Here is a 27,376-nt window from a genome sequence, read left to right as displayed (position 1 = left end):
CAGTGAGGGTCTTTGACTAGATGACCTCCGAGGTCCCTTCCAGCTATGGATCTAGGTTTCTGGGCTGATATGCTTTGCCATCAAGATCAAGCTTCCAAAACGCTGGGTTCGGAAGCCAAAAAAGCTAGCGTGACTTTGGATTGCGCTCAGAGGCAGAATTTCCAGGAATGAAGAGGGAAAGTCTTGCTGTCCGGGTGATTCGCTAAGATTCCAAGCTGATCCGTGTTGGGGGAAGAGAGTTCCTCCCCCGGAGTTCCCAGTGTCAATAACAGGGCAGGTCTGGATGTCCGGCACCTTCCCTCCCCCCTCCCCCCCTCCCCGCTGCTGCAGTCGGCTCCATTAAATCGGATTTGGTTCCGTTCTGGGCACCAGAGCCTAAGAAAGACATTGATGGGCTGCAGAGCATGGAGAGTCCCAGAGAAGAGCAGCCCGGCGGGGGTGGGGAGGACCCGTTATCGGTGACACCAGCCTTTGAAGGACTGTCATATTCAACCAGAACGCGCCGGCTCTGTGTGGCCCCAGGGAACAAAACCGGGAGGAATGTGGAGGGAGGGGGAGGGGACAGTGCAAAGAGGCTAATTTCGGTTTAATATGAGGAGAAACTAATTGACAAAGAGAACTGCCTCTGGAGGGGGGGGGGGGAGCTCTGGTCCAAGACTGGTTGATCTTGGGTTGGGGATGGCTTTTGGGGGGCCCGAAAACTCTGCGTCTGGGCATTTGCAGCCCAGGCAGGAGGCTCTTCTAATCACACAGCCCATTCACCGGCTCCTAAAAGTCCCTGGCCATGAATGATGGTTTCCAGCCCCAGTTTCTCCCTGTTCTCCCCTGACACCCTGCAGTCCCTGGGTGAGGTGGACTCCAGTTGGCAGCATGTCTTGCGGCCAGCCAAAGGTTTATACAAACTGGAGGCCAACTGCCATCTCACCCCCGTCAGCTTTAGGTGTTGGGGATCGGGTCTGGCTGCTTTCCTGAACCGTATGTACCAATAAATCTTCCTAGAAACAGCCAGGTTATTGTGGCTGAGGCAGAGAACTGGCTGGCCGGCCTCTCTGGGGGGAGGGATGGACAGTGTTGCCAGGAAAGGCTCGGGAACTGGTTGGAGGTTGACCCTCCTTCGGATACAGGAGCCGTGCCAGCTTGGAGCTCAGACAACTGGCCTTGGGTGGAGGCATCCTCCGCCTGGGCTCAGGGATCCTATCTGGTGGTCCCCCTGGAGCTGAGGGGCTGCTTGGTGGAAGGAGAGTCAGCGGGAGGGCTCTCGAGATGGCAGAGCCTCTGGTTTCCTTGACAGCACGCTTGTCCTGGAGTGGTGGCATTCCATGATCCCTACTAAGAAACAGCGGCTCGGGGGAGCTGCCATTGGTTGGCAGGACTGGCAGTGGAAGAGGGATCCAGACTCCTCAGGTCTAATCCCAGCTCCCAGTGCCCTGCCTCCACCTCTTTGTATTTCTCTTCTCCCTCCAGATGTGTGTGTGTCGTCTCTCCTCACTGAATAGGAGCCCCCAGAGGAGGGGGGGGTGTTTGCTTTTGTCTCTGAGCCCCCGCCCCAGCCCAGAGCCTGGCATACATAGAGCAGGACTTCACACATGACTGATGGTCAGCATGGCTGGCACTCAAGTGCCGGGCGCCCTTCAGGCACTGCCTGCTTGCCTTGGGGGTGCTACTGACCCCAAAGGGCTTTTTTTCTCACAAAGGCTAGCTTTTCTCCCCCAAGATCACCTTGTGTGGGACTTACAGGCAGTGAGGATGGCACGGGGATACACAGAGTAGCCTGTGAGGATGGCTTCCCTCTGCAACCCTGGAGGAACCAACATTTACGATGGTGAAGCTACTTGTTGGGATCAGGCCGTGCCAGGGTAAGACTTGGAGGCAGAGATCTGGTTCAAATCTTAGCTTGAATACTAACTCTGGGACGTTGGACAACTTAGACAAGTCAGTTCACTTCTCTGGGCCTCGTTCTTCTTCACTATAAAATGAGGGGACTAGACTCAGTGACTCTCAGGGCTTTTCCAGCGCCTAATTTATCTACCGTGTAAGTTCAAAGAGAGTCCTCTTTGGTGTTCCATGGGATGCCGTTGAACGTTTCATGGTGGATGACAGACACTATCACAGTTGGAAGTTTAGGGGTGAAGGGATGGGGATGTTCTGAAAAGTCAGGGTGCCTCCTGGGTTGTCACTCATGTATGAATCACCCCTGTAGAATAACGTCTACCTTGTAGAAGTCTACTCAACATTCCTTGTGAAATTCCATCCCCCTCCCCCAATGGCACTTCTCTAGTTTGACTTCCTTTCTGGTGTCGGCAGACATCCTGGAGGATGACCTGGGCTATTTGTTGGTGGGATCCTGGGAGTAGAATTGACAGTCACAAAGTTTTATTATATAGTGTCTGCTATGTGTTAGATTCTTCTGGAGAGAGGAAAACGCAGAACACCCTGACCCTTGCCTTCAAGAAGCTTGTATTCTGTTGAGGGAGAGAGTTGGAGATGGCACACACAAGTATGATCCAGGTAGGGGACCCTCCGATGAGAAAAGGAGAGAGCCGTACAGTGGACTCCAGAAACATTTGAGAAGGGAAATGAGACTATTCCCTGTTTGGCCTTTGAGTCTTGAAAAGTTGCATTTTGTGGACCTCTAGAAGAGTCCGCTACTCCCCACCCCAAGCTAAGGCACCCTCCTTGTCCCTTAGGACAGCCTAACATTGTTAGGAAGTTCCTCTTGAAGCTGAGCCTGTTGGCCCAGCTCCCTTCCATTGCTTCTGATTTTGTCCTTTGGGGCCAAACAGGACAAGGCTAACAGTTCTTGCAGTTCTTGAAGACAGCTACCATGGCCCCCTGAGTCATCTCTCCTCCAGGCTAACATGCCCAGTTCCTGTAGTTAACTAACGATTATGGGAAGGCAGGGTGGGGAATCAGCACCAGAGCCATAGCTAGTGTTTTTGGTGCCGGAGTGGGCTTCACAAAGGACATGAAAAGCACCCTCACAGCTTTTTAAGGAAAATTAAAGTGGGGTGGGGAGACAGAGACTTTAGGACACCTGGGTAGAGACCCAAGAGCTTCTGAAGAGACCCTGGTGATAACAAGGATAGGTGGCATTCACGTGGGGCACAGCAGCACTTTCCAGTTTAACACAAGATGCTTGCTGACTAAGTACTCAGGTCAGTCATTTCTACAGATCCTGAAGAGGTGTAATTGCTGGCTGTACTCTTGTCAATTTTGATACTCCAGGAAAACACTCCAGTCACTCTACCCTCGTTACAGCTCTGGTCTTCAGTTTCTTCTATGTTGTTCAGGGCACCAGCAGGGATTGAACTGTAGCTCCATAGTGTTAAGTTGGAGGGACAAGGACAATTTTCAAGGGCAGCAAACAGTTCTGCCATTGTCTGAGATGGGGGTGAGTTTGTTTATATTGGGGGCATAAGACAAGATTTTCCTGTCCTGCTCAATCTAGAGTGAAGCCACCAAAGTATGTCAGGGATTTGTGAGGGAAGGAGGCGAGAGTGGATCAGCAGAATGACAGGTTTGGAGACAGTCATTCTGTCTGGGGGTTGGGGACGAGAAGGGCACAGTCCAAGCAGAATGTCCTGCTGAATTCAAAAAGCAAAACAATGACCTGCTAGTTCTCTTGAATTAATTCAGAAATCCATGACAGTGGCTTAAGGAAGTATGGGCTGAATGCAGAGCAAGATCAGAGAAATCATCTCACAAGAAACCATCCCTAGGCAGCTCATATCCTCTTTGTACCACCTAATTGAAGAGAGCACCCAGCTGGAGGCTCCAACTAGGGCAAGCAAAGATGGGCAATGGTGTGAGCAAAGATGTAGAGGTGAGAATGGATCTGGCTCCTTGAAATGCATTCATTGGCTCAATGCAACATCATTACTCTTCTTTGCTCCTTGTCCTTCCCAGGCAGCCCCGTTTGTGCCCATTTCTTCCGAGTAATGGAACAGAGAATGAATTCATTTCAACAAACATGGGTTTGCTAAGTACAAGGGACTGATTCGAAGACAAAAATGAGACCATCTCTGCCCTCCAGACACTTCCCTTCCAGTAGAAGAATATGATGTGCTTAAAGATAAGTCAATTCAAAGAAATGCAAAGCAATTTTTGAGCTAACAAGGAGAAGCTTTTTCTAAGAGTTGGCACCTGAGCTGAACCTTGAGGAAGGCTGGGGATTTTCAGAGGCAGAGGTGAGGAAGGAAGGCATTCCAGGCATGGGAAACAGCCTGGGCAAAGGCATAGAGAAGGGAATGTCTTGGTTGTGGACAGTGTCTAAGGCCAATTTAATTGGAATGGAGAATGTGTGAAGGGAAGGAGGGGACAAGGAGGCTGTTTCCCATGCCTGGAATGCTTTTCCTCCTCACCTTTGCCTTTGAAACCTCTTGGGTTCTTTTTTTATTTAAAAGTATTATTATATTATGTTCCATCAAAGTCCTTCTCCATTGCCCTGGGTATTGGAAGGCTTTGCCATTAGAGCTCCCATTCTTCTGGGTTCAAGTATAGTCCCGGTGGTGCAGTGTATGCTTCTGGTGTCTGAGTACCAGCCTAGCTAAATGCTGAGAGCTTAATTACCAGACAGGCCTCAGGCAGAGAAATTTTTCAACCACAGTTACTTTAAAAAACCATCTCTCAAGCCTACAGGGGTTTTGATATGCATCTCTAGTAGGATGATCAGCCCAGATGAAAAAGGATCATAGATCCAGAGCTGGGAGGGACCTCAGAGGCCATAGAGTCCATCCCTCATTTTGCAGATGAGGAGACTGAGACCCAGAAAAAATGGGCCCTAGAGCAGACAAAGGAGGAATACAGTCTTCTGACTACAGATCTGGCATGCAAGGACACAGAGCACTTTGGGAATAGAGCATCATAGGTTCAGAGCTGGAAGGGGCCTTAGAGGTCTTCTGGTCTAACCCCTTTATTTGACAGAGGTAGAAACTGAGTCACAGAGAGGTGTTTAGGAGACTTGCCCAAATGCTTACACAGGTAGTGGTTAAACCAAGTCTTCTGACTCCATTTGTGATGCTCTCCCCACTGCACCAGTCTGTCTGATCCTGCTCAAGCCTTCCATATCAAAGCTGGTTCTCTCCCATAACTCAGCAGTGGCAAGTCTCATACTGGTGCCTCTGTAAAGCTCTACACACAGTAGGCACTTAACAAATGCTAGACTGCACACTTGCAGAATTCTAGAGTTTCCATGAAAAAGACGTGCATTTATTCAAAGTCACATGCAAAGCATGCAGGGTATGCTCCATCCTGAGGGACAGCCTGTTCTGCCCACCCTGCCCCTGCTGCCTCCTGAGCCTCCTTTGTCTCCTGGGTGGCTTGCTGTGGGGGGATGAGCAAAGGCAGGCTATCTCAGCCAGCAACTCCGGAGTTGTCGTTCCATGCTGGGTTCCCGCCAGTTTGGCCCCAAGTGATTCTGATTGCTAAACCCAACTTCCTAAGAACCATCTCTATTTATGGGTTTGCGCGGTCCCCCGAAATCGTGAAGGCCCGCGGAAGAGGGAGGGTTGTTTTCTTTCTCCCAGAAGGACCCTGTTAACAGAGAAGCAAGCTGGGGGAAAGCAGGAATGAGGTGACCAAGCATCATTTCCATCCATTTCCTCAATAAGAAGTCAACGATTCTTTATGGAGACCTGGCCGCAAGCCCAGCTCTGTGCGAGTTGCTATGGGCGAGACAGGAGATGGAAAAATCAGAGCATGCCAGAGCTGGATGGGTCCTTAGACTATAGAACATAGAATGCCGGGGCCGGGAGGGCCCTCAGGACCTAGGAGGTCAGGGCTGAAAGAAACTTCAGAACACATACTGCCAATGCTAAAAGGCACTATAGAACATAGAATGTTGTTAAGACACAGGACATAAAATGTTGTTAGACCGTGACTGGGAGAGGACTTAAGACGTAGGAGAGAAAGCTAGGAGGACCCTGACGAGTGAGAATTTTAGAGCTATGAGTACTCCTATTCCCTCATTTTAAAGAGGAGGAAACTGAGGCCCAGGGAAGTTAGTTGGCTTGTCCAAAGTTGCAGAGTGTTAGACTCCAGGTCTCTTGACTCCAGCCTTGGCATTTCCCCACCAGACTTAGCCATTCGTTGAACAAGTCTTCTGTGCATAAGCCCAGTGCTGGGTATTGTGAAGGGAAATGAGGAGAAGTAAGACATGGTCTTTGCTCTTTGAGAGTTCTCAGATCTGTTAGGTTAGTCAGGAATTCAAGTCATGGGAAGGGAGTTGAGAGGAGGTAACCATTTGTGCAAATGTGTAGGGTTAGGAAAAGTGTTTGGAGAGAGAGGCTTGGCTGGAACAAAAAATAAGAAGGATAATGACTGGGGAACAGGGGAAATGGGCTGGGAAGAAGGAAAGGGCCAGATTATTCTCACCTATAAAATGAAGATGACTTCCAAGGCTCTGTCCAGACTTAAATTCGTGATCTTATGAAATAAACCAGGACATGAGCCAAGACTGGAAATGCCTCATGCCTCTGCTAGACAATAAGCCCTATGAGGGCAGAGACTACATATGTAGTCTCTGAACTTGCCTGAACTTTGAACATCTCCCAGCATCTAAGCACACAGTGAACTGTACACATACATTCAATCTATCCAATCCAATAGATCCAATAATCATTTATTAAGTGCCTACTATATACCAGGCACATGCTAAGTGCTGGGGATACAATTACTAAACATAAAGACAGCCCCTGCCCTAAAGGAGCTTACAATCTAAAGGGGGAGACAACACACAAAAGGAGGCATGAAAGCAGGTGAATGGAGGGAGAGATGGAGCATTTGTTCAGTGGTGTTGACTGAGCAGCAGATGCAAAGAAGAGTGAGCTACGAGTCAGTCAAGTTTTTCCTCTTTACAAAGGAAGGCGTTGGGAGGAGTTTGGCACTCAATCCCTCCAAAAAGAGGGAAGAGGAAGTTGAAGGAAGCCCTGTCTATCAGGGCTTGATTTAACAGCTTGGTGGTGAGATTGGAAGTGATGAGCTTATCCTGGTACAAGCATCTTTTTCTGTGGTGTTGAAATCAGGCAGAGCTTCAGGTACAAAGCAAGCTTTTTGTGGAGTAAATAAGTAAATTGGTGACTAAATCAATCAGTATATAAATGGGCTAAGATGGTGCTCCAGGCATGAGAGATGATATTAGCAAAGGTACAGAAGTGGAAATGATTTCCTTTTCATTTTTGTGATAGAACCTGCTACCATTTTGGATGTTTTGGGAGATTCACATAATAGGTTCTGATGTTTGAGTTTCCTTTTAAAGACCGTGGGAAGCCAAGCAAGAGTTGAAGACAGGATAGAATCTCACTTATATTCAATTCAACAAGTCTTTACTTGAATACGGACTGTAATTGCTGCTGAAAAAAATCTAGACAAGCACAAAATAGTCTCTGTTCTCAAGGAGCTTACATTCTATTGAGAGTAATCTCTAGTCATCTTAATGGCAGTTGGCACAGGATCTGAGATGCTTTTTAGGGGTTGGGTTCATAAGCCCTGTTTGCACATTAGGATGGTTATTCCATGGAAATGTGGGTCTTTCTCTGGAGGACTACCCACAGCACAGTCCAAAAATGAGACCAAACTGAGGTGCTGGTGGGGGATGTGGGGGGGAGAGTATGAAACCCAAAGCTTTCTTTCTAGGAATAAATCTCAGCAATAGTGTGTATTTGTATGTGTGGGGCATCTTTATCTCTAAATTTGTGCTAGATTGTTCCAGCCTAGGAGAGGAAGGGCATTGTCTTGATCAGCCCTCTACCATTGCCTAAATAGCATCATATCTCTGGAAAGGGACAGATCTGTGATGATACTGCCCTGGCACCACAGGGCACTGATTGAGTTGCCAGAAAATTCTAGGTGGTAGTATGGAACAAGGAGATTCTGTACTTCTTCAAGATGGAGCCTCCATTCCTTATATGAAGTTTTACCTCTTGGAATTAGTTACTCTCTGACATCATGACCATTCTGGCAGTCGACCTGAGAGAAAAGTACATGAAGCCAAGATATCGAGGAAAGCCAGGTGAGAAGATAGCCCCAAGTGGACATGAAACATTGGTCTTTACAATGAGTTGTTTCTGAGGATCTAGGAAAATTAAGATGTCGGCTGAGTTAAATGATTTCTTTAAGCCAACAAATGTGTCTTATGCCAAATGAAAACCCGAGGGACTTCTAGGAGGTGACAAGAAGTCTTCTTTGAGTAGAAAACTTAAGGATCAGCTGAAATGCCTTGAAAGCCTGAAGAACTACAATGGGTCTTTTTTCTGAGAATTAGTTTGTGGGTAGGCCTGTTGGCCTGTTGGGTGCCCTATATATTCTAGAACTTCTTCCAGTTATCAAATGGACAATGATAAAGTATGTGCTAAAGGATATTCCAGTCATTAACAAAAATAATAAGAGCCCAGGGAGAGTAAACACTAGAGACCTTCTTCAACATTGGCATGGAACCATGCTCTCTGGGTCTAGTCATTCACTAGTCCTGAATAAAACGAATAATACCATTACTTAGCCTGTATCTCTCCATCTGATCTCGAAGGATAATATAAAAGTATATAGAGCGTATATGTAAAGGGGGAAGAGTAGGGGGCCAGGATGAGCTTTGGGGGACACCCATACTTAGGGAATAATGAAGGGATGATGATTCAACATAAGGAGACTGAAGAGTCAAAGTCAAGGAGGAGAATGAGGAGAAGGCAATGAACTAGAATTCAAGTGAAGAGAGTGTATTCAGGAGCAGGCAATGGTAAATAGTCTCAAAAGTTTGAGAGGTAATGGAGGATGGGCGGCTAGGTGGCATAGTGGATAGAGTGCTGAGCTTAGAGTCAAGACACATCTTCAGATATGACCTCAGACACTAGTTCTGTGACCCTGAGCAAGTCACTTGGTCCTATTTGTCTCAGTTTCCTCATCTGTAAAATGAGCCAGAGAAGGAAATGGCTAATCACTCCAATCTCTTTGCCAAAAAAACTCCAATTGGGGTCACAAAGAGTCGGATACAACTGAATAACAAAGAGGATGAGGACTGAGAAAAAGCCACTAGATTTGGTGTTTAGGAGACCATCAGTAAAGACTTTAGAAAGTCATAGTTAGACTAGATAGATGGTCTATCAGTAACCTGTCAGGTCTCCTTTTATTCCAAGATCCTTTCAGACCAGAAAAGTGGAGGCTGGGAAGCCTGATCATTAGGTGGATGGGAAATGAGTGGGTGGGCTCAGTAAAGTAGTACATCCATTCTGGAAAATAACCTGGAATTATGCAACTAAAACTTTTGAGCCACCAATTCCATGGCTGCCCATATCCCCCAAGGAAGTCAAAAGCAGAAAGAAGGGTCCCATATGCACCACTCTGAGGTGACAAAAAATTGGGAACAAGGTGGGTGTCCATTATTAGGGAATGGCTAAACAGATTGTGTTACATTTAGCAGACGTAGAACACAATAAGCACTTAATGTTTTTTGACTGGCTGATGGAAAGGAATGGAATAATACGATGCCATAAGAAACAATTACTATGGGGAATTCTTCGAAACATGGGAAGACTTATATGAAGTGGTACAGAGCAATGAAAGCAGACCCACGGGAGCAACATACCCAGTGACTCCAGTAAAGCAAATGAAAACAACTCTAAAAAGCAGGTGAATTGCAATAACTAATCTTGGTTCTAGAGAAGAGAGGATAAACACATCTCTCCTCCTCTTGGCAGAGAGGTAGGCTATTACTGATGTGAAATGTTGCATCTAGGGTCATATGTAGTGGCTTTGCTGATTGATTTTGTTTCGTTGCATTTCTTTGTTCCATGGTGGCAAGATTTGATGATGGGAAAGGAAGTTTATAGGGGATACATAGAGGAACTGTAGATGAAAAACACCACCACCACCAAGAAGTGAGTGGGCGGTAAAGAAGAGAGCTTTGGAAGTTTGAAAATTAAGACAGTGACCTCTGTTCAGATCTGACCTTATTAGCTGTGTGTCCCTGAGCAAGTCACTTAATTACTCTCTGCCTTAGTTTCCTCATCTGTAAAATTAGGATAATAATAACACTTCTCAGAGTTGTATTATATAGACACTAGCCATTATTGTTATTATTCCTGGGGAAAAGTCCTAGAAAGATACAGAAATGTATGGGGTTGAGTGCCCAAGGACAGTTGCTGGCCTTGACAAAAAAGGGTACTCTCCTTGAAGATTGTTCATGCAAAAGAGAGGTATGGGGTAGGGGAGATGAGGGAGCCCATCACAGGTGGGATCTTGCTTTTCTTAGCACAGTAAGTGAAGCCAAATATTTTAAGAGGGATTGGAATTATATAGGGAGCCTGTAAGAGAAGTATTAGAGCAGCTGCAGATGAGGAAACATGGATGGAGGATCATGGGAGGATAAGCAGAATTGCCACATAGCAATGAAAACCTAGTTGAAATTAGATAAAACAAATTTTGTGGTAGATCCAATAAAACTCCCCAAAGAAGCCAGGTGAACAAAATTGAATGACCTTAAATGTTTATACACAAATGAGTAAACTAGCAGTAACCAGCAAAATGAAATAAAGACTACTGTGAATGACCAATCATGACTTCAGAAAACTTCATGGATTCTACTTGGACCCTTAATCTCATTCCCTTCTATATCCTTCATGAGTTTGTCCTATTAATCATACCTCCCCCCTTTTCTCCCATCATCAACCTCTCCATTATATTGGTGTTTTCCTTGCCACCTATAGACTTACCCAAGTTTCTCTCTTCCTTAAAATATCCTTCATGCCTCTTAGCAGAAAGATGGCAGACAATAGGTACGGGATGTGGCGTATGTTTCCTGACATGGCAATTGTGTTGATTTAGCTTGTCTGGCTGTACTCTCACTAGCTCCAAATCATGCTGCAGTGTAGTCACCTCTTCCTTCTAATCCCCCTTTATCTACTATCTTCCTGCACTAGAATATAAGCTCTCTGAAGGCAGGAACTATCTTGTTTACTTGTACTTGTATCCCTAGTATTTGCCCCAGTGTCTGGCACATAATATGTGTTTAATAAGCATTCTATCTATCTTTTCTAGTCTATCACAAGTGAGTGCACTATTGGTGTGTATGCAGTTGGAAAGTGATAGCAATTATTGGGGCCTCAACAAAACTTTCAAAAGAAAATAGATACTAACCTCCAGAGAAAAATTCAGCTTCATAGTTCTCACTAAGATTTGGTGGGATGATACCCTGGGTGAGAATATCATTCTGGAAGGGTATAATTTATCTAAAATGAGCAGGATGGATGAAAAGGGAAAGAGAAAACACTATTTATTAAGAAGATTCAATTCATTTGAGGATATCCAGGAAGCAATCATTAGGGCAAAGATCAATGAAAGGACAAACTAAAGGAATACTGTCGTTTGTATTTCTTCCAGAGCACAAAGAAAGAAGGCAAAAAGAGAAGAAAGTTTGGGAAACACATCTGGCATAATGAATAGGACCTTAGGTTATTCAACTATAGGTTGGCTCTCTTTTTCTATCAGACAAAAAGAGAGTAACTAAGAATGCCTTCCTGATAATGTCATCCATCCTTCGAAAGACAGAGGAAGTGCCTAGAGGAATTTTTGTTTTGGATTTTATTCTTAGTAATTAGGAGAAATTGATTGCTGGGGAGGAAATGATGGGTATCTTGGAGAGCTGTTCAAAGGAAAGCTATCTAAAGAGACTGATGTGGATGCACCAGGAGCTCACCAGCCAACCAGTTTTTTAAAAGGATAAGTATGGGAAGTGAAAGTAAGAGCAGGAGACCAAGGATGAATTCAGATGCATGACATAGTCCTAGAAGAATCAGCTTAATCTCTCTAAAGCTTAGAAGGAGCTGAGACTGGTGAGGGATATTCAGCATAATGTCTCCCTTTATAATGCTTCCATAGAGCTATGATCTCAACAGTGTTGATCCTCTTTTTAACCTCATATATTATAACCCATCTAGATCTTCTTATCTCATATTAACTGGTATTTGTTAAATGATTACTATGTGCTAAGCTTTGGGAATTTTGCCTTTATGTCTTCCCTTAAATACTTTATACAGGGTCCATTCAATGTGCCAAAAGTCTAGAGTTTTGCCATTATTTGGATATACTTAAAACATTTGGGGAAACTAGGTAGCTCAGTGGACAAGAGTGCTAGGCTTGGAGTAAAGAAGACCTGATTCAAATTCAGCCTCAGTTGCTTCCTAGCTTTGTAAATCTGAGCAAATAATTTAATCCTTGTCTGCCTCCATTTCCTTTTCTGTAAAATGAGGATTAATAATATAACATCAACCTCCCAGAGTCAATGTGAGGATGAAATGATATGATATTTATAAAATGCTTAGCACTGTACCTCACACATAGTAGGTTCTCTATAAATGTTATCTATGTATTATCATCATTATTAGTGCACGGGCTTTATTTTCTTCACCTAGTCCTCCAATTCATCATAATGGAAGATGGGTGACCATACATTCTAATAGGCTATGCCAGCAGGGTACAAGCTCTAGCAGGTTCTGCCATGTAAGAAAGGCCTTGAGTGTGATTCTAACAATGGACTGTATCTACTTTCTAAGGACCAACCCTACTAAGTACAGAGGAATTTCATTCCCAGTAAGCTTTGAATGACAAACCATGACCAAAGAAAAGTACAAAATGGCACTGGTTCTATGTATCCCCCTTCTTTTCTGTAGTAGTGGTGACATAGAGGTAGGAAAGGGGACATAGGGTTCCATTTGAATCCAGTTTTTAGACCATCAATAATTAATAATTGTAGCAGTTAAAATTTAGTTTCTCTGCTACAAGTATTATAATTTTATGAGGTTTATTAAAGATTAAAAATATAAAGAAAATACAAAATAAGAAAGCACATGTCTAGGCCCAGAGAGCCCATTCACAGTTACTCACTCTACATCCTGCCTGGTAGAGCCGCATGTGCCCAGACGCGGAAGCCCAGAGAGAGATGTGTGCTTGGAAGCGCAAGAAGGAAGAGAAAGAGAGAGAAGAAGGCGGAGTCCATTTTAAAAACCCCTCTCTCCTCGCCTGAGATTATGGGGAACTCTGGGAGCTACCAAGGACTCCTGGGAATTGAAGTCCAGGGTTCAAATCTCCATTTTTACGTTTCTTCGTATGATCCTCTGGGGAAAAGGTTTTTTCCCAAAGGATCATGAAAACATCTTCAACTTAAAGATTACAATAATTTGAGGATAAGAGGGGAAAAAAAACAAAACAATAATTGCTGGATGCATTGACAAAAAGACAGTTAGGGAGCAGTCGCCTTTGGCATGAAAGTATAGATACAAATAAATGTTCAATCAACCACACCCAAAGTTCATTCTTGATCTTCTCGTGCAGCTTGTGGTCTAGAGGCATCTTTGTGGTGTCTTCTCCAAGCAGTTCAGTTTCTGGATTTGGAGAGGTATCATGTTTCTTTACCTAAAATTCTTCTCAAAAGGAATTTAAACTTTGCAATTTAAAATAATAATATTTTTACATTTCCCCATTAAAAGAGTAATTGAAAAACATGGATCACTTAGGGATGCATGGCTGAGTTATGAGGTATATGAATCAATTGGTAAGAGAAATTAAAAAGACATCAGAAAAATCCAAATAAAAAAGAAAATTACTAATGTAGATGTCAGTTCTCTGAATATGAGATCCTTATTCAATGACCAGCATGTCATTTCTGCTAGAAGGAACAAGTTACATCCTCTTGACACTCTTTCTGCAAATGAAACCAGAAGAACAAAGGCAGCTCTAGCTCAGTGGAAGAATGCTAAACAGGCTTTTCATGAAGAGGCAAAGAAAGGAGTTATCAGGGTTGGTTCTGTCCTATATCAAAAAGCAGCAAGAAACATCATTTCATTTCAACATACATCTTGCTTTGCAATGCTCATGATGAGTATTTGCAACAAGATCACCATAAGGGTATTTACAGCTTAAATTCCAACATCTGTTACAGAGAATGAGGAGGAGCTAAATTCTACAGAGAGCACAATAAGACCCTTCAAATTAAATGAACACCTGCCTTAATATTTAGAGGGTTCAAGGGCCACATTAGGCATAGAGGAGGAGGACAGTAGGAAAGCAAATGTTTTAAGTCTTGTTTCAGGAGTAAGAAATGAGAGGGGCCAACAAATATTTTCTTGAGAAGAGAGTTGGAAAGTGTAGAACATTATGAGAGCTAAATTGAATCATAGATTTAGAGCTGGAATGGACATTAGAGGCCATCCAATCCAACATCTTCATTTTACATGAGGAAAGTAAGGATGAGAAATGTTAAGTGACTTGCTTAGTCTCATATAGCTAGTAAATGTTCAAGGTGGGATTTGAAGTCAGGTCTTCTTTTACTCCAAGTCCAGTGCCCTACAAGCTACATGACTATGGACAAACCACTTAATCCTTGTTTGTCTTAGTTTTCTCATCTGTAAAATGGGGATAAAAGAAGTGCCTACTTCCCAGGGTTTTTGTGTAGATCAAATGAGGTCATATTTGTAAAGCATCTGGCTAGTTCTTGGTATATTGTTGGTGCAATATAAAAGATAGCTATTGTTGTTGTTGTTGTTAGTTAGTTATTCACCATACCACACTGCCTCTCATGGAAAATGAAAGTGATTAAATACTTACATATAGGAAATTACTGGTTACCAACATGAAATCCTTTTCCAAATCAGCTGCTTGGGTACGTTCAATCCATAGATTTGTCTGTGTAAAGATCAAAATTAACACCAAATTAAAAGAATAAAAATAGGAAGAAGATATAACATTATTGAGGCAGTTCCAGCTTGATCTATTAGGTAAATAAGGTTGTAGATGCCCCCAAAGGGGAAATGGATAAAAAGAAACATAGTTAACACAGATTATTAAAATTTCTCAAGGATATAAAATAAATCACCACATCAAGGATACCAAACAATACTAGAAAAACCATCTCCACCAGCAAATACTTGATCTTCTTGTCAAGGGAAATGATATGACAGTCAAGAGCAGCAATGACTTAGGATATATTTGTATAATCCTATAGAAGAGGATAATAGAAGAAACATTATTGCCCAATCAAATGGTAAGGAGCAATATAGAGAAAAACAAATTTAAGGAAACATAATATCCACCAACTAGGGTATGATTGAGCAGATTAGGGCACGCAAAAAGTGGAATGCTCTGCTTTTAAAATTGACTACAGAGAATTCAAAGAATTCTGAGAAGATTTGTATAGACTGATTCATAGAAAAAATGAAACAGAAGAGGATAGATGCTGGGCCCTCAGATGTCCTTGTTTGCAGATGACATTATGCTGACTACATCTAGCTCTGAAACATTGCTGAATTCCTTGACAATATTCATACTAACACAAAAGACCTCAGCCTAACTGTCCACACAGGAGTCAAGAAGATGAAGAATACCTGATGTCTAAAATAAGATGTGAGATTAGGTGGATAATCTGCCATTTAACCAAGATGATCCATCACTATATAAATCTTAGACACTGCAGATGGACAATGAACTGGGACCAGAAATGTACAAAAGGAAGAGTAGGCTGGGTTGACTTTGGAAAATTGTGCAATACTTTTAATGACCTCAAGCTTTCCCCTGAATTAAAAGCCCACCTTTTTTACATCAGTATTCTTCCATGATGCTGTATGGCGTGAGTCATAGAATACCATGGTCTCCAAAGAATTAAAATTGTGGGTCACCTAAAATGCAATAGAGAGGCCCATAGGGGACATAAGCAGGATGCAACAGGTTCCAAGTTGCGTAGAACTGGCATAAAGGATGTCATCAGAAAGAGGTAGGATCATAAGAGGAATGGTCCAGTCATGTAATAAAAATTAAGGGAAACCAATGGCCACTAGTATCTGGGTTTCATTGTATTCACAGAATTAATATTCTGCTTGACAGCAGAACAACTTCATGGTTTAAAGGCCTGTAATTTAGTCAATGAGCAATTCTAATCTTCAATGGAGCCCCTCTATGAGGACACATGGGACTACTATTTCTGAGGCTGAGGCAGATATAGGCTGAGTTTTTCTGCCTTAGCTAGAATGGATCCTAGGATATATAGTATGGCCCATCATTAGCCCCTCCAACTCTACTATCCTAGCCATTGAGAACTGGGATGTTAGCTCTGTGTCTTTAAGAAGATTTGGAAAAGGACCTCAAAGAAAGATCAATGTCAAGGCACCCAGTGAATGTCAGCTTCTAAGAAGAGAATCTTCCTTTTCCATTCTTCTGGGTTGTGGGCTTTAAATTAATATTCAATAACTATTATATTTTAAAAGTTTTATTAATAATAACTAGGCAAAAAAACTGCCTGAATTCAGCCCAGTTGCAGGTTAAAAAAAAAAGTGAGAGGGTGGAGTTACAGCCACTTAAATACAATCACGCAAAAATGTGGGGACACAGGAAAAGGGAATTTTGGGAAATACTAAGGGACTTCTGGGGGATGAAGTCCAAAGGCTCAAAATCTCCATTTATTTAAGATCCATCATAAATGTTGACTCTCTAGCTCTGCATCCTCCTAGGAAACCTTTCCTGGTGCCCCCAGCTGGAAAGAATCTCATTTGATCATAGCACTTGATGCCCTTATTGCACACTTTTCAGCTTTCCTTTTGAGTTATGGTCATTTATATACATGTCATGTCTTCTGAGTCAGCTTAAAACTCTTTGAGATCAGGGACAGTGTTTTATTTGACTCTGCATTTCTCCTAGTTTCTATCACTAGATTGAACACATAACTAGGCTTATAAGAATTGAATGAGAAAAAAAATTCTCTCCTATGGGTTTGGTTTTAAATTTAATTTAACACACATCTATTTCGGGACCACCATGTACATAGGCAGCATGTGGTAGGGACAGTACCTGGTCTCAACTCCTGGCCCTGCTCACTTACATAATAAAGGGCAGTTCTCCCTTTTTCCCTCACTGATTTTTAGCTTCCTGATCTGACCATTGAATCAGAATCCAAGGTCCTTCTCATGTTTGGCATTCTATGGACCAAGACTGATGGTCTTCAGACTAAGGTGTATCTTAGATGCTTCAGTGTTTATCACAATGTTTAATAAATGCTTCTTGACTAAGGAAGGACCCACCCAGTTCTGACATTCTATTTTAATATTCTATATTCTGAGGACCTTTCTAACTTTATGTTCTAATGCTTCTTCTGGTTTGGGCACTATATTCCTTGTACCTTCACATTCTATGTATGTTCTAAGACCCTTTCCAACTTTGATAATATATTTTCTGAGTTCCCTCCCAGCTCTGAAGGTCCAATGTGTTCATCTCTCTTCCCATTCTAACCATTGTTGATTGCCCCTCTATGAGGGCCATTGCAGCCTTGACCTTCTGGGTTCTAAAGTCCCTACTAGCTCCAAAGTTTCAGGTTCTCACATTTCCTGTGCTAAGGTCTCTTCCAGTTTTGATGGTCCTGGGGGCTCCAACACTCTGGGTCTGGAAGCCCCTCCCAACCTTGACATTCTATGCTTGGTGCTCCCTCCCAGCTGTGCTAGTCCATCTTCTTGGTTCTAATGCCCTTTGTTCTTCAGCCCCTGCCAGGCCTCAATCCTCTGATCCTATGATGTGGTGCCTGACATTCTTTCCCTAGAAATCCATCCCCCTCTGGGCTAGGCTAAGTCAGCCCCCTGCTTGAAAGCAGAGGCCCCTGCTGCCCTGCCTGCCACAGTGACCAGGGCCCCAGGCAGGCAGCTCCCTCCCTCCCTCCCAAACCCTGGAACCAAGAGACCCTTCCAGCTCCCAGGCTGGGCCCCTGCCGCCATCAGAGGGTGCCAGGCCCATAAAGGCTGGGGAGGCCACCAGCGAGGGCTGGGAATGGGGCCCGCCATGGACCCTAGCACAGAAAAGGGCTTCAGAGCTGAAAGCCGCAGCTGTTGGGGCCTCCTGGCCTGGCCGCCCCGCCCTGGCGGGAAGACAGTCTCCACCCGTGGATGGGAGGGAGGGCGGCTGGGCAGCCTGCCAGGCTCCCCAAGCGCGTAGGCTGGGGAGGCCCCGGCGGGGAGGCGCTGGCTGGGGCCCTCCCGGCCAGCCCGGCCCAGCCAGACGTTTGCAAAGGCCCAGCGCCAAGGCCGCTGCCGCCCCCGCCCCCCAGCCCCTCGCCTGAGATGGCTGGGCGGGGAGCCAGCCTCAGCCACTCCCACAAGGCACCGCGGCACTGCGGCATGGGCACGGCTGGGGGCGGGGGAGCACTGCGGCAACTGCAGCTGCTGTTGCTACTCGACTGCCGGCAGGGTCCGCCACGCCCTAATGCATCATTCCTCTCTCACCCCTTAGCGCAGGAATAAGCGGCCTAGGGCCCCAGAACAGCTGCCCAAAGGTTCCCTGAACAGCCAGGCTGAGGTCTCGGGCTCTGGGAGATGGGGTCCGCAGAGCTGTAGGGTCTGCCGCCGCCGCTGTGCAAACGGGTCCGCACAGTTCCCACCGCAGATCCTCCTCTGCTGATTTATTGAGAATGAGTTTATCAAATTAGCTAGTCACTCTAGTCCCCCCACTGGATGGGGGCCTGCAGACCCCCGACCCCCCTCCAGGGGCGGACCCAGCTGGTCCACTCCGTCAGAACCCCCTGATTGGCAGCTGCGGCCAACCGCAGGTGGCGCGCTCCAGGCGTCCTGACGTCAGTGCGGGGCCCAGCAGCCCAGGGGCTCTCTTTTATTAATAATTAATAACAGCACTCCCCCCACCCCCTGGCGCTTCCCGGCCCCAAGCGTTATTTTTGGCAGCATTCTTTCATTTGAGCCTCCCAACAGCCATGTGACTGGGGCGGGAGCCAAGGCCAGCAAGCAGGGGCTCTTGCGCATGCGCTGTCTGCAGGGCCAGCGTGGCAGCTGCTGCCACGGTGGCGGTGGCTGCGGGTAGGCGGCGGCCACTTCCGGGGAAGCTGCCTTCCGGGGGGCGGGGGGCGGGCTCAGTGCAGATGCTGCTGTCACTCTGCGGCCAAGGCCGAGGCCAAGGACGGATGCGCACGCAGCCCTGCTACATTGACATCTGCTGTCTGAGCTAGATGAGCAGGCAGGCAGGCCCTAAATGGGAATAATGTGGGCCTGGAGAGCCCCTCTCTGGGGCAGCAGCTGCAGTATCTCAGGCCTAGAGCAGCAAGAGACCCCAGAAGTCACCTAATTCAGCCCTTCATTTTACATAGGAGAAAACTGAGGCCCAAGAAGAGAAGGGATAGCTCAGCCCTACTAGAGTCACACTGGTGGAAGAGACCCCAGAGACCACTTGATCCAGCCCCTATTCATATTACAGATGGGCAGAAAGGGGATTATTCCAAAAGGCTAGGATGATAAAACCCTGTAGATAGAAGGGATTTCACAGGTCATGTAGTTCAACCCCCCCCCCCATTTTATACAGGAGAAAACTGAGACCCTGGGAATGGTTTACCTTACATCATATTCAAAATGGCAGAGGTAGTATTTGAACCCAGGTCTTCTGACTCAGACCCAATGCTCTTTCCACATTACAGAGCTACTGCCATGTTGGCCTGGGATGCCTTCACCCCTTTGGTGCTCCCCAGAGGCACACTGTAAGGCCAGGAAACACCTTGCCAGACCAGATAGAACCCACAAGAGGCACTGTATAGAGGCTGACTGTAAGCCTGTGAGGCCAACCACCCTAAACTAGCCCCTTCCTGACTTGACCTTGGCCAAGTCTAAGCTCCACTATGAGATTTACTATTCTTCTCTGTGAAATGGGCATAATTGGCTACTGACAGCCTCAGAAAGCCATGAGAAGAAAAGGCAAGGATTATCTCCCACTTGTTATTATATCCTCAGGCCCTAATAGAGTTCCTCATAATAGAAGTTCCTAATGTTGATGAGTGGTTGGTTAAGCCCAAAGAGTGTTCTACTATTATATTAATATGCTATTATTTATTAAGAGATAATAGAATTATAAAGTTAGGAGACCTGGGTAATGCATTCCCTTAGTCCAGAGGTTCTTAATCTAGCATACAGACAAGGAGAGATTTCAGGGAGATCCAGGAACTTAGAAAGGAAAATGTATCTCTTTATTTTTATTGACTTCTTTCTGAAATTTAGCATTTCTTTCAATTACTAAAAAACTACAATTCCTTGAATTGGGTCCATTGGCTTTACTGGACTGCCAAAGGGATCTAAAACACCACAGTGAAGAACTCTACTGCAACCTATTCAAACTCCTAAAAAGTAGCCATTGAATTGATCCTTGAAGAAGGAGAGAAATCCAGGACTTCCTTCCTGAGGCAGCCCATACCATTTCTCAAAAGGGTTTTTTCCTGGCCCCTTGGTGCATTCCAGCTACTCCTGGTTCTGCCTTCTGAGGCCCAATTGGACAAGGCTAATCCCTCTTTCCAGTGACAGATCTTCAGAGCCTTGAACTGAGCTCTCCCATCCCCCATGGGTCTCCTTTTATTCAGGCTAAACATGCCTAGGTCTGTCCACTGCTTCTCATATGGAGTGACCCTCACATGGCATGGACTCAAGGCTCTTCACTAGCTTCGCCATTTATGGTCATGTAGTTGGGTAATATTATCCAAATAGCCAGTAACATACCCTAAGCCTTACCTACTAAGTTATAGACAGGTTGCAATCTGCAGCTGTTGGACAAGATCACAGGCCTGCTGCATTGTCACCCTCCCTCCTTATAAGGTAAAGTCGGGAAACAGGACATAGGATAGGGGAAGCAATTTAAATCCCAGCCTGTGCCTGAATGTGTGCTATTATTATTCTTTTTGACAGATAAATAAAGCGAGGCCCAGTATGAAAACATAAATATATGTATATATAATATGTTTGATACATAATATATGTTATGTGTAATATAATATTTTATGCATATAAAGGCACCAACCAAGACAACATTTGGTTTGGTAGAGGTCAGATTTTGGCCCTGCCCCAGAGATCAGACTCCCTAACCCCTCTCCATCTTGGAAGAGCTGGTACAGAGTAGAGAAGACCTTCTGAATCTAAAGGCTGTCCCTGAGAATGAAAATTTCTTTCTTTCTTTTTTTAATGGAAGAAGTGTAGAAACAAAGGAGGATCCAAGTGGAGTTGGTCCAGGTTGAGCTAGAGGACTCCAGTTGTTCCTCCCAACTCTGCTAGCCATACTGTGATTCTAGGTTAGTCTGAGAATCTATTGGGTTGTCTATGTATGTGAATGGTCTATGTATGTATATATGTGTGGGTGTGCATACCATGTTTGAACAATGTGCATCATATATATGACATATAGATGAACATGCTTACATATTATACAAACTTGGACTCTTAAAAAGTAGTCATCCAGTTGGTCCTTAAAGAAGAGAGAGTATTGTGTATGTGTGGTCATGTTCTCACATATGTTTCTCTGTTTATAGGTATTTATATCTATATAAGCTGTGAGAGGCAGGGTGGTGTAATAGGTAGAGGGCTCTCCTTAGAGAGTCTGGAGAACCTGGGTTCCAGGCCAGCCTCTGATTCATCCTGGGCATATCACTTCAGCTCTCAGCGCTCCAGGCCACTCTCCAAGACTATGAGTTGCCAAGAATGTGCCCACCTGTACTGGGAGATGGAGTTTCCTCATTTTGGTTCCCTTCACCAATGAAATCCCAAGTCCAGCCCTACATATCTGGTGATATGAGAAGAAGCACTGTACAAATAGATAGAGTGATTCTCTGAGTCAGGAAGACCTTAAAAAAAAAAAAAACAGTTTAAGACCTATTTCCAACACATCTTGGGCCAATCACTTTCAAGGGCTCCAGCCTGTCATTTGCAGAGCAGATGCTGATAGGCAAGAAGAAAGGAAAGTCCTGGTTAAGAAATGTTGAAGGGGCAGCTGGGTAGCTCAGTGGATTGAGAGCCAGGCCTAGAGACAGGAGGTCCTAGGTTCAAATGTGGCCTCAGACACTTCCCAGCTGTATGACCCTGGGCAAATCACTTAACCCCCATTGCATAACCCTTACCGATCTTCTGCCTTGGAGCCAATACATAGTATTGACTCCAAGATGGAAGGTAAGGGTTTAAAAAAAAAAGAAATGTTGAAATTAAGATATCTATAAGACATCTGGTTAGAAATGTTCAATAGGTAGCTTATTAAATAGTTCTGGCATTCAAAAGAGAGATTGGGGTAGGGGTTCTTTGTATAAAGATGATAAATTATATATATATATATAAATATACCCATATATGCCTAGATCTATTATATGTACTATATGAATATAATGTATAAGGAGATAATATATAAAAGGAGATCATATTTATAAAGCACTTTGCAAACCTTAAAGCCTGATATAAGTGCCAGCCATTATATATTCATGTATGTGTGTATAGATATATGCCATATATATTAGTATCTATCATTTATTTTTAGTATATGTCATTTACCATTGTGTCTCACACTTAGATGTATTTGTGTCATGAATCTACAAGACAGTAGGCTCCATGAAGGCAGGGACTGAATCTTATTGAAACTATTTATCTCCCTTAAAGCCCAGGAGAAGACTCGGTGACAAGAAGACCCTTTAGAGTGGTGTTTGTCATTGCTCTTGAACCTGTGTCTGTGTTTATTACTTCATATGAAACTATAGCTCTTCCCCTGTGTGTTGTTTGGTCATCTGACTGGTTTTGGGTCAGTCAACAAGCATTTATCCTCCTTTCCTAGGTGTCACTGGTTGTCAATGTGGCCAGTGAGTGTGGCTACACCGACCAGCACTACCGAGCCCTGCAGCAGCTGCAGCGGGAGTTGGGGCCTTACCATTTCAATGTGTTGGCCTTTCCTTGCAACCAGTTTGGCCACCAAGAGCCAGACACCAACAAGGAGATTGAGAACTTTGCCAGGAAAACCTATGGTGTGTCCTTCCCGATGTTCAGCAAGATCGCTGTCCGTGGTACTGGGGCCAATGCTGCCTTCAAGTATCTAACTGGTGAGCTGCCTCCCCTTGGGAACTCGGGGCCAGTCTAGTCCAAAGGGAGGGCTCTCCAGGAAATCATCCCAGAAAACTGTGTCCCAGGGTTCTCTGGTCCCTTAGGGTTTACTCAAAACAGTCCAAGAAGTAGCTAGAACACATCTATTACATCTGGTTTCTGCCACACGCTGGCTCTGTAACTCTGGACCCTTTAGTCACTTCCAGCCTCTCAGTGTACTGGACAACTTTCTAAGACAACTAACAAATGCTTGTTAAGTTGAATTGTATTTACTTATCTGTAAAGGTTCTGCATCCCTTCAGTAGAATATAAGCTTCAGGAAGGCAAGAACTGCTTGTTTTCCTTTTTGCCTTTGTATCCCCAGTGTCTGCCCAATAGTGGTAAATGCTTAAGTAAGATTCATTAAAGCTCTAGGGGCTTCCTTTCATCTTGATTCCCATACACCTACAACCTTCCAGTGTGGTATAGAACCAAGAATATTTAACTTGGAATCAAGAGGCCTAGGTTCAAATCTGTGGCCTGTCACATACTAGCTGGGTGACCCTGGACAAATTCTTTCACTTCTTTGATGGTAATAATACTTGAACTACCCACCTCAAAGGTTTGTAGTGAGGAAAACACATTGTAAACCATAAACATCTCAGAAATGAGAGTCTGCGACATTCTTTCCACTTCTCTCTCACCAGCCAAAAATAAAGGGGAAAATCCAAATCACACAACTGGAAGAGACATCAGAAATCACTTAGTCCAACTGGTATATGACCTGGAATCTTCTCTAAAACATCCCTTTGCACATAGTCAGTCACCTTCACTATCAAGGCATGCTTGCAGAAAAAGATCAGAAAGACACTCACACTGAGGGGTCAGTGACTGAGAACAGAATGGTTAACAGTGTTTTTCCTATCAGGACTTGGAGTGTTTTTCTCACAGGTTTGGAGCTAGAGGGATGAATGCTAATGTTGAAATTTAAGGCATAGAGGAGATGGGAAGTAAGTGAAGTAAGAGAGTAGAAAGCCCTATCTGTGGAACATAGAAATCTTGTCCCCACTCCATCATGGGAAATGAAGACTTACCTGAGCTTATGCACTTTTCACTTTTCACTCTTTTATCCAGAATCCTCTGGGGAAGAGCCAACTTGGAATTTCTGGAAGTACCTAGTAGCCCCGAATGGAAAAGTGGTGGGAGCCTGGGACTCAACTGTGCCGGTGGAGGAGATTCGGCCCAAGATCCATGAGCTTGTGGGGAAACTCATCCTGGGGAAGAAGGATGAATTATAATCATTTCTGACTTTCCCTTTGATCTCACAATACCAAATGTGAATGTCAATTTTTCTTCAACAGGTGCCTTGCAGGGAGAGATTCCTCCTTTCTTCCTTCCTGCCTTGCTCTTCAAACCCAGAGAGAAAAACTTGGGTTTTCAGTGATGTATTTTCTACTTTTAATCTAGACAGAGCCAGTAAGAACCCAAAGCCAATAAGAACTCAGTAGCTTCTAAAAACTTGTGGCTATTGGTATCTCAGAATCTCTTCTAAGTAATGACTTGGGACCAATAAACACTCAGCAGCCAATAAGAACTCAAAAGCCAATAAGACCTTGAAACCAATCAGAGCTCAGGATCCTATGAGAATTTAGCAGCCAATAAGAACATGTGACCACTAAGGATATTTCATCCGCCAAAAGAACTTGTGGCTACTAAGATTTCATTAATTAATAAGAACTTGGAGTCAATAAGGACTAAATAGCTTATAGAAACTTCTGGTCTAAGGTCAAGAGGCAGTAAGAACTTGTGGCCAAAAAGAATTCCTTATCAACCTATAAGAATTTGTGACTATTAAGTTCTGAGTAACCAGTTTAGAACCTGATGTCAACAAAGACTCATTAGCCTCTTAGAATGAAGTCCCAGTAAACAGCAAGAATTTGTAACCAATAAGAATTCCTCATCAGCCTATGAGAACTTGTGGCTCTTAAGAACTAAATATCCAATAAAAACTCGGAGCCAATACTCATCAACATGAAATAATAAGATCTTAATAGCCAATAAAAACTCATGGGCAATAAGGAACTTATAAACCAAAAAGAACTTATAGCCAATAAAAACTCTTTGACCAATCAAATCTCACCAGCCAATAAGAATTGTAATCAATAGATATTCGCAATTGATAGGAACTAACCAGCTAGTCAGAATTTTCTGCCAATAAGAAACCACCTACCAGCTTTGAAATGTCGATGTAGTCAGAGCTGGAAGCAAGTGCTAGACGGAGTAGGAAAGAGAGTATTCCACTACCTGTGGGAGGAGGAGAGGGAGAGAAAAGGAAGGACCCTGATAAATCACAAGTATCAAAGTCCCAAGGGTGATTCCCACTACTTCAAAAACCAAGATTTAAGGAAGCCTGGTGCTAATCCCAATTCTGGGACAGACACAACCTCTCTCTGATTTGCCTCCTTTCTCTGGACCTCATTTTCCCCACTTGTAAAATGGGGCCTGATTGAATTAGATGGTCTTTGATGTTCCTTCTACATTTTACATCCCAAGGATTCATGGCAGTTCCTCCTTACCATTCTCTTGACCTCAGCTCTAGTGTGATCATAAGGGGGACCATTGTGGCTATGAAACCAATCTCCCCCCAGGATCTCTCCTTACAGCAGGGCCCAGGAAGTTGGGTAAGGAGGTTGTCTGCCCTATTTGGGATCCAACTCAGAATTATTCCTGACATGTTACAGTGGGGTGAGGGGACCCAGACAATGCAGCCCAAGCCCTTTCGTATCTCCTCAGATCCTCTGAGCTAGAAGGCCCCACAAAAACTATATGCCATGAATAAGAGTCACTACCAATGTGGCTGCTGTAGGTTTCTTTAATATGCCATACCTACACAATCTCATTGGATTTCGTCCAATCTATACCTGAACATGAATCACCTCTCTAACATCCTTAACAGGTGGGATTTTACAGAAGGAAAACTAAAGCCCAGAGAAGGAAAGTGCTTTGAACAGTCACACAGCAAATCAGGACTTAGACCCTAGCTTGTTTGTTCCCAGTTCAGGGCACTTGCCTAACCCTGTTCCCCTTTCCCCAACTCAGTTGCTGAGGAGGTAATCTGATTCATTAGCTTGTTGGCACCACTTTGTTGTTATTTTAGGAGAGGGGGAGGAGGAGGAGCCTGGGGGCTTGAGAGGGAAAGAGCTTTGGGCCAGGTCAGGTTGAATCGGGAGAGAGGTCTATCAGGTCCTAGCATCCCTCCCTCTAATCCCCTATACCGCCTTCCTTAATCCTTTAACAATAAGCTAAATGCTACCTGCCCGTAGCCATGGCCACAGTGACGGTGCCCAGAGAAGAGCCTGCCCACCCGCCTGCCTGACTAGAGGCCCAGCTTACCCTCAGTGATGACTCATTCCTTGTGTGCAAACACATCCATTTTGATAATAAAGGCATATGGAAAACAAAACCAGCCTACAGTTCTCCAGTCCCATCAAACTCGAAAGAGCAAAAAAGACCCTAAGAGCCAGCCTGGCAGAGGGAGATGGACCTTGGGACACTGGGGGAAAGGGCCAGAACTATTAGTGCCCTCCAAAGACCAGCACATACATGGCAGACTGAAGAATGGCCTTTGACTGTAGAAAGCTAAAATGGAGATGTTTAGAGCTACAAGCCTTAGAACTTCGAAAATCAATACACAAGAGTTCAGAACATAGCACATTAGGACTGGGGATGAAAATATAAAATGATAGAACATAGAATATAAGAGTTGTAAATTATGTCAAAACATTAAAATGCAGAATATTAAAATATAAAATGATGCCTTAAAGGTAATATGGAATATTAGAAAAGAAAATATGAGAGTGGTAAATGACTTTAGTGTCTAACATATCAGAACATAGGATGTTAAAACATAAAATATTGGGACTAGAAATAACCTTAGAATGTAGAATGTTGGAACACAGAACATGAGAGTGGAAAATGATCTTAGCATCTAAAATATTAGAACATAGGATGTTAGAACATAAAATATTAGGATTTGAAATAACCTTTGAATATAGCATGTTAGAAATAGAGCATTAGTGTTGTAAATGACCTTAGGACCTAGAATATTAGATATAAAGCATTAGAACTTAAAATATTGCGACTGGAGATACCTTTAGAATATGGAATGTTAGAGCAAAGAATATTAGCATTACAAAGCAACCTTAGAACTTGTGACAATGGAATACAGAGTTTTAGAACATAGAATGTTAAGACTGGAGATAAACTTGGAATATATAGTGTTAGAACCTAAAATATTAAAGCTGTAATTAGAGCTTAGAATTTGAAACATTAAAACAAAAGGTTATTATACCATAAATTATTAGAGCTGTGAATGACTTTAGAATATTCAACTTGGAAGGAATCTTTGAGCATAGATTGTTAGTATATTAAATTTGATAGCTAAGAGGGACTTTAGAATAGTGTTAAAACATAAAATGTTAGAACTAGATGTGACATGGTCCAATCCTCTCGTTTTATAGCCAAGAAAACCAAGGCTCATCAAGGTG

General features: G+C 43.9%; 1 protein-coding gene and 1 long non-coding RNA gene across 2 annotated transcripts in view; one reads left to right on the top strand and one right to left on the bottom strand.

The window, feature by feature from the left end:
* GPX7 (glutathione peroxidase 7) overlaps positions 1–26,292 on the top strand; it is a 49,866-nt gene extending 23,574 nt beyond the window's left edge. The window contains exons 2-3 of the mRNA XM_056815123.1: positions 22,588–22,849; positions 23,964–26,292. Of these exons, the coding sequence (XP_056671101.1) occupies positions 22,588–22,849; positions 23,964–24,127 (426 nt within the window). The 3' untranslated portion in view covers positions 24,128–26,292. The remainder of the gene's footprint in view (positions 1–22,587; positions 22,850–23,963) is intronic.
* Positions 6,599–18,573, bottom strand: LOC103092311 (uncharacterized). Its single transcript, XR_001627531.2, has 3 exons — positions 18,240–18,573; positions 14,590–14,667; positions 6,599–13,687 (listed from the first exon to the last, which is right to left on the bottom strand). It is a non-coding gene; the product is annotated as an uncharacterized LOC103092311 (long non-coding RNA).
* Positions 26,293–27,376: the final 1,084 nt, after the last annotated feature.

The sequence above is a fragment of the Monodelphis domestica genome, chromosome 2, assembly GCF_027887165.1.
Source record: "Monodelphis domestica isolate mMonDom1 chromosome 2, mMonDom1.pri, whole genome shotgun sequence".
Classification (NCBI taxonomy): domain Eukaryota; kingdom Metazoa; phylum Chordata; class Mammalia; order Didelphimorphia; family Didelphidae; genus Monodelphis; species Monodelphis domestica.
The sequence above is the reverse complement of the archived record's forward strand: the minus strand, read 5'-3'. Positions and strand labels throughout refer to the sequence as shown.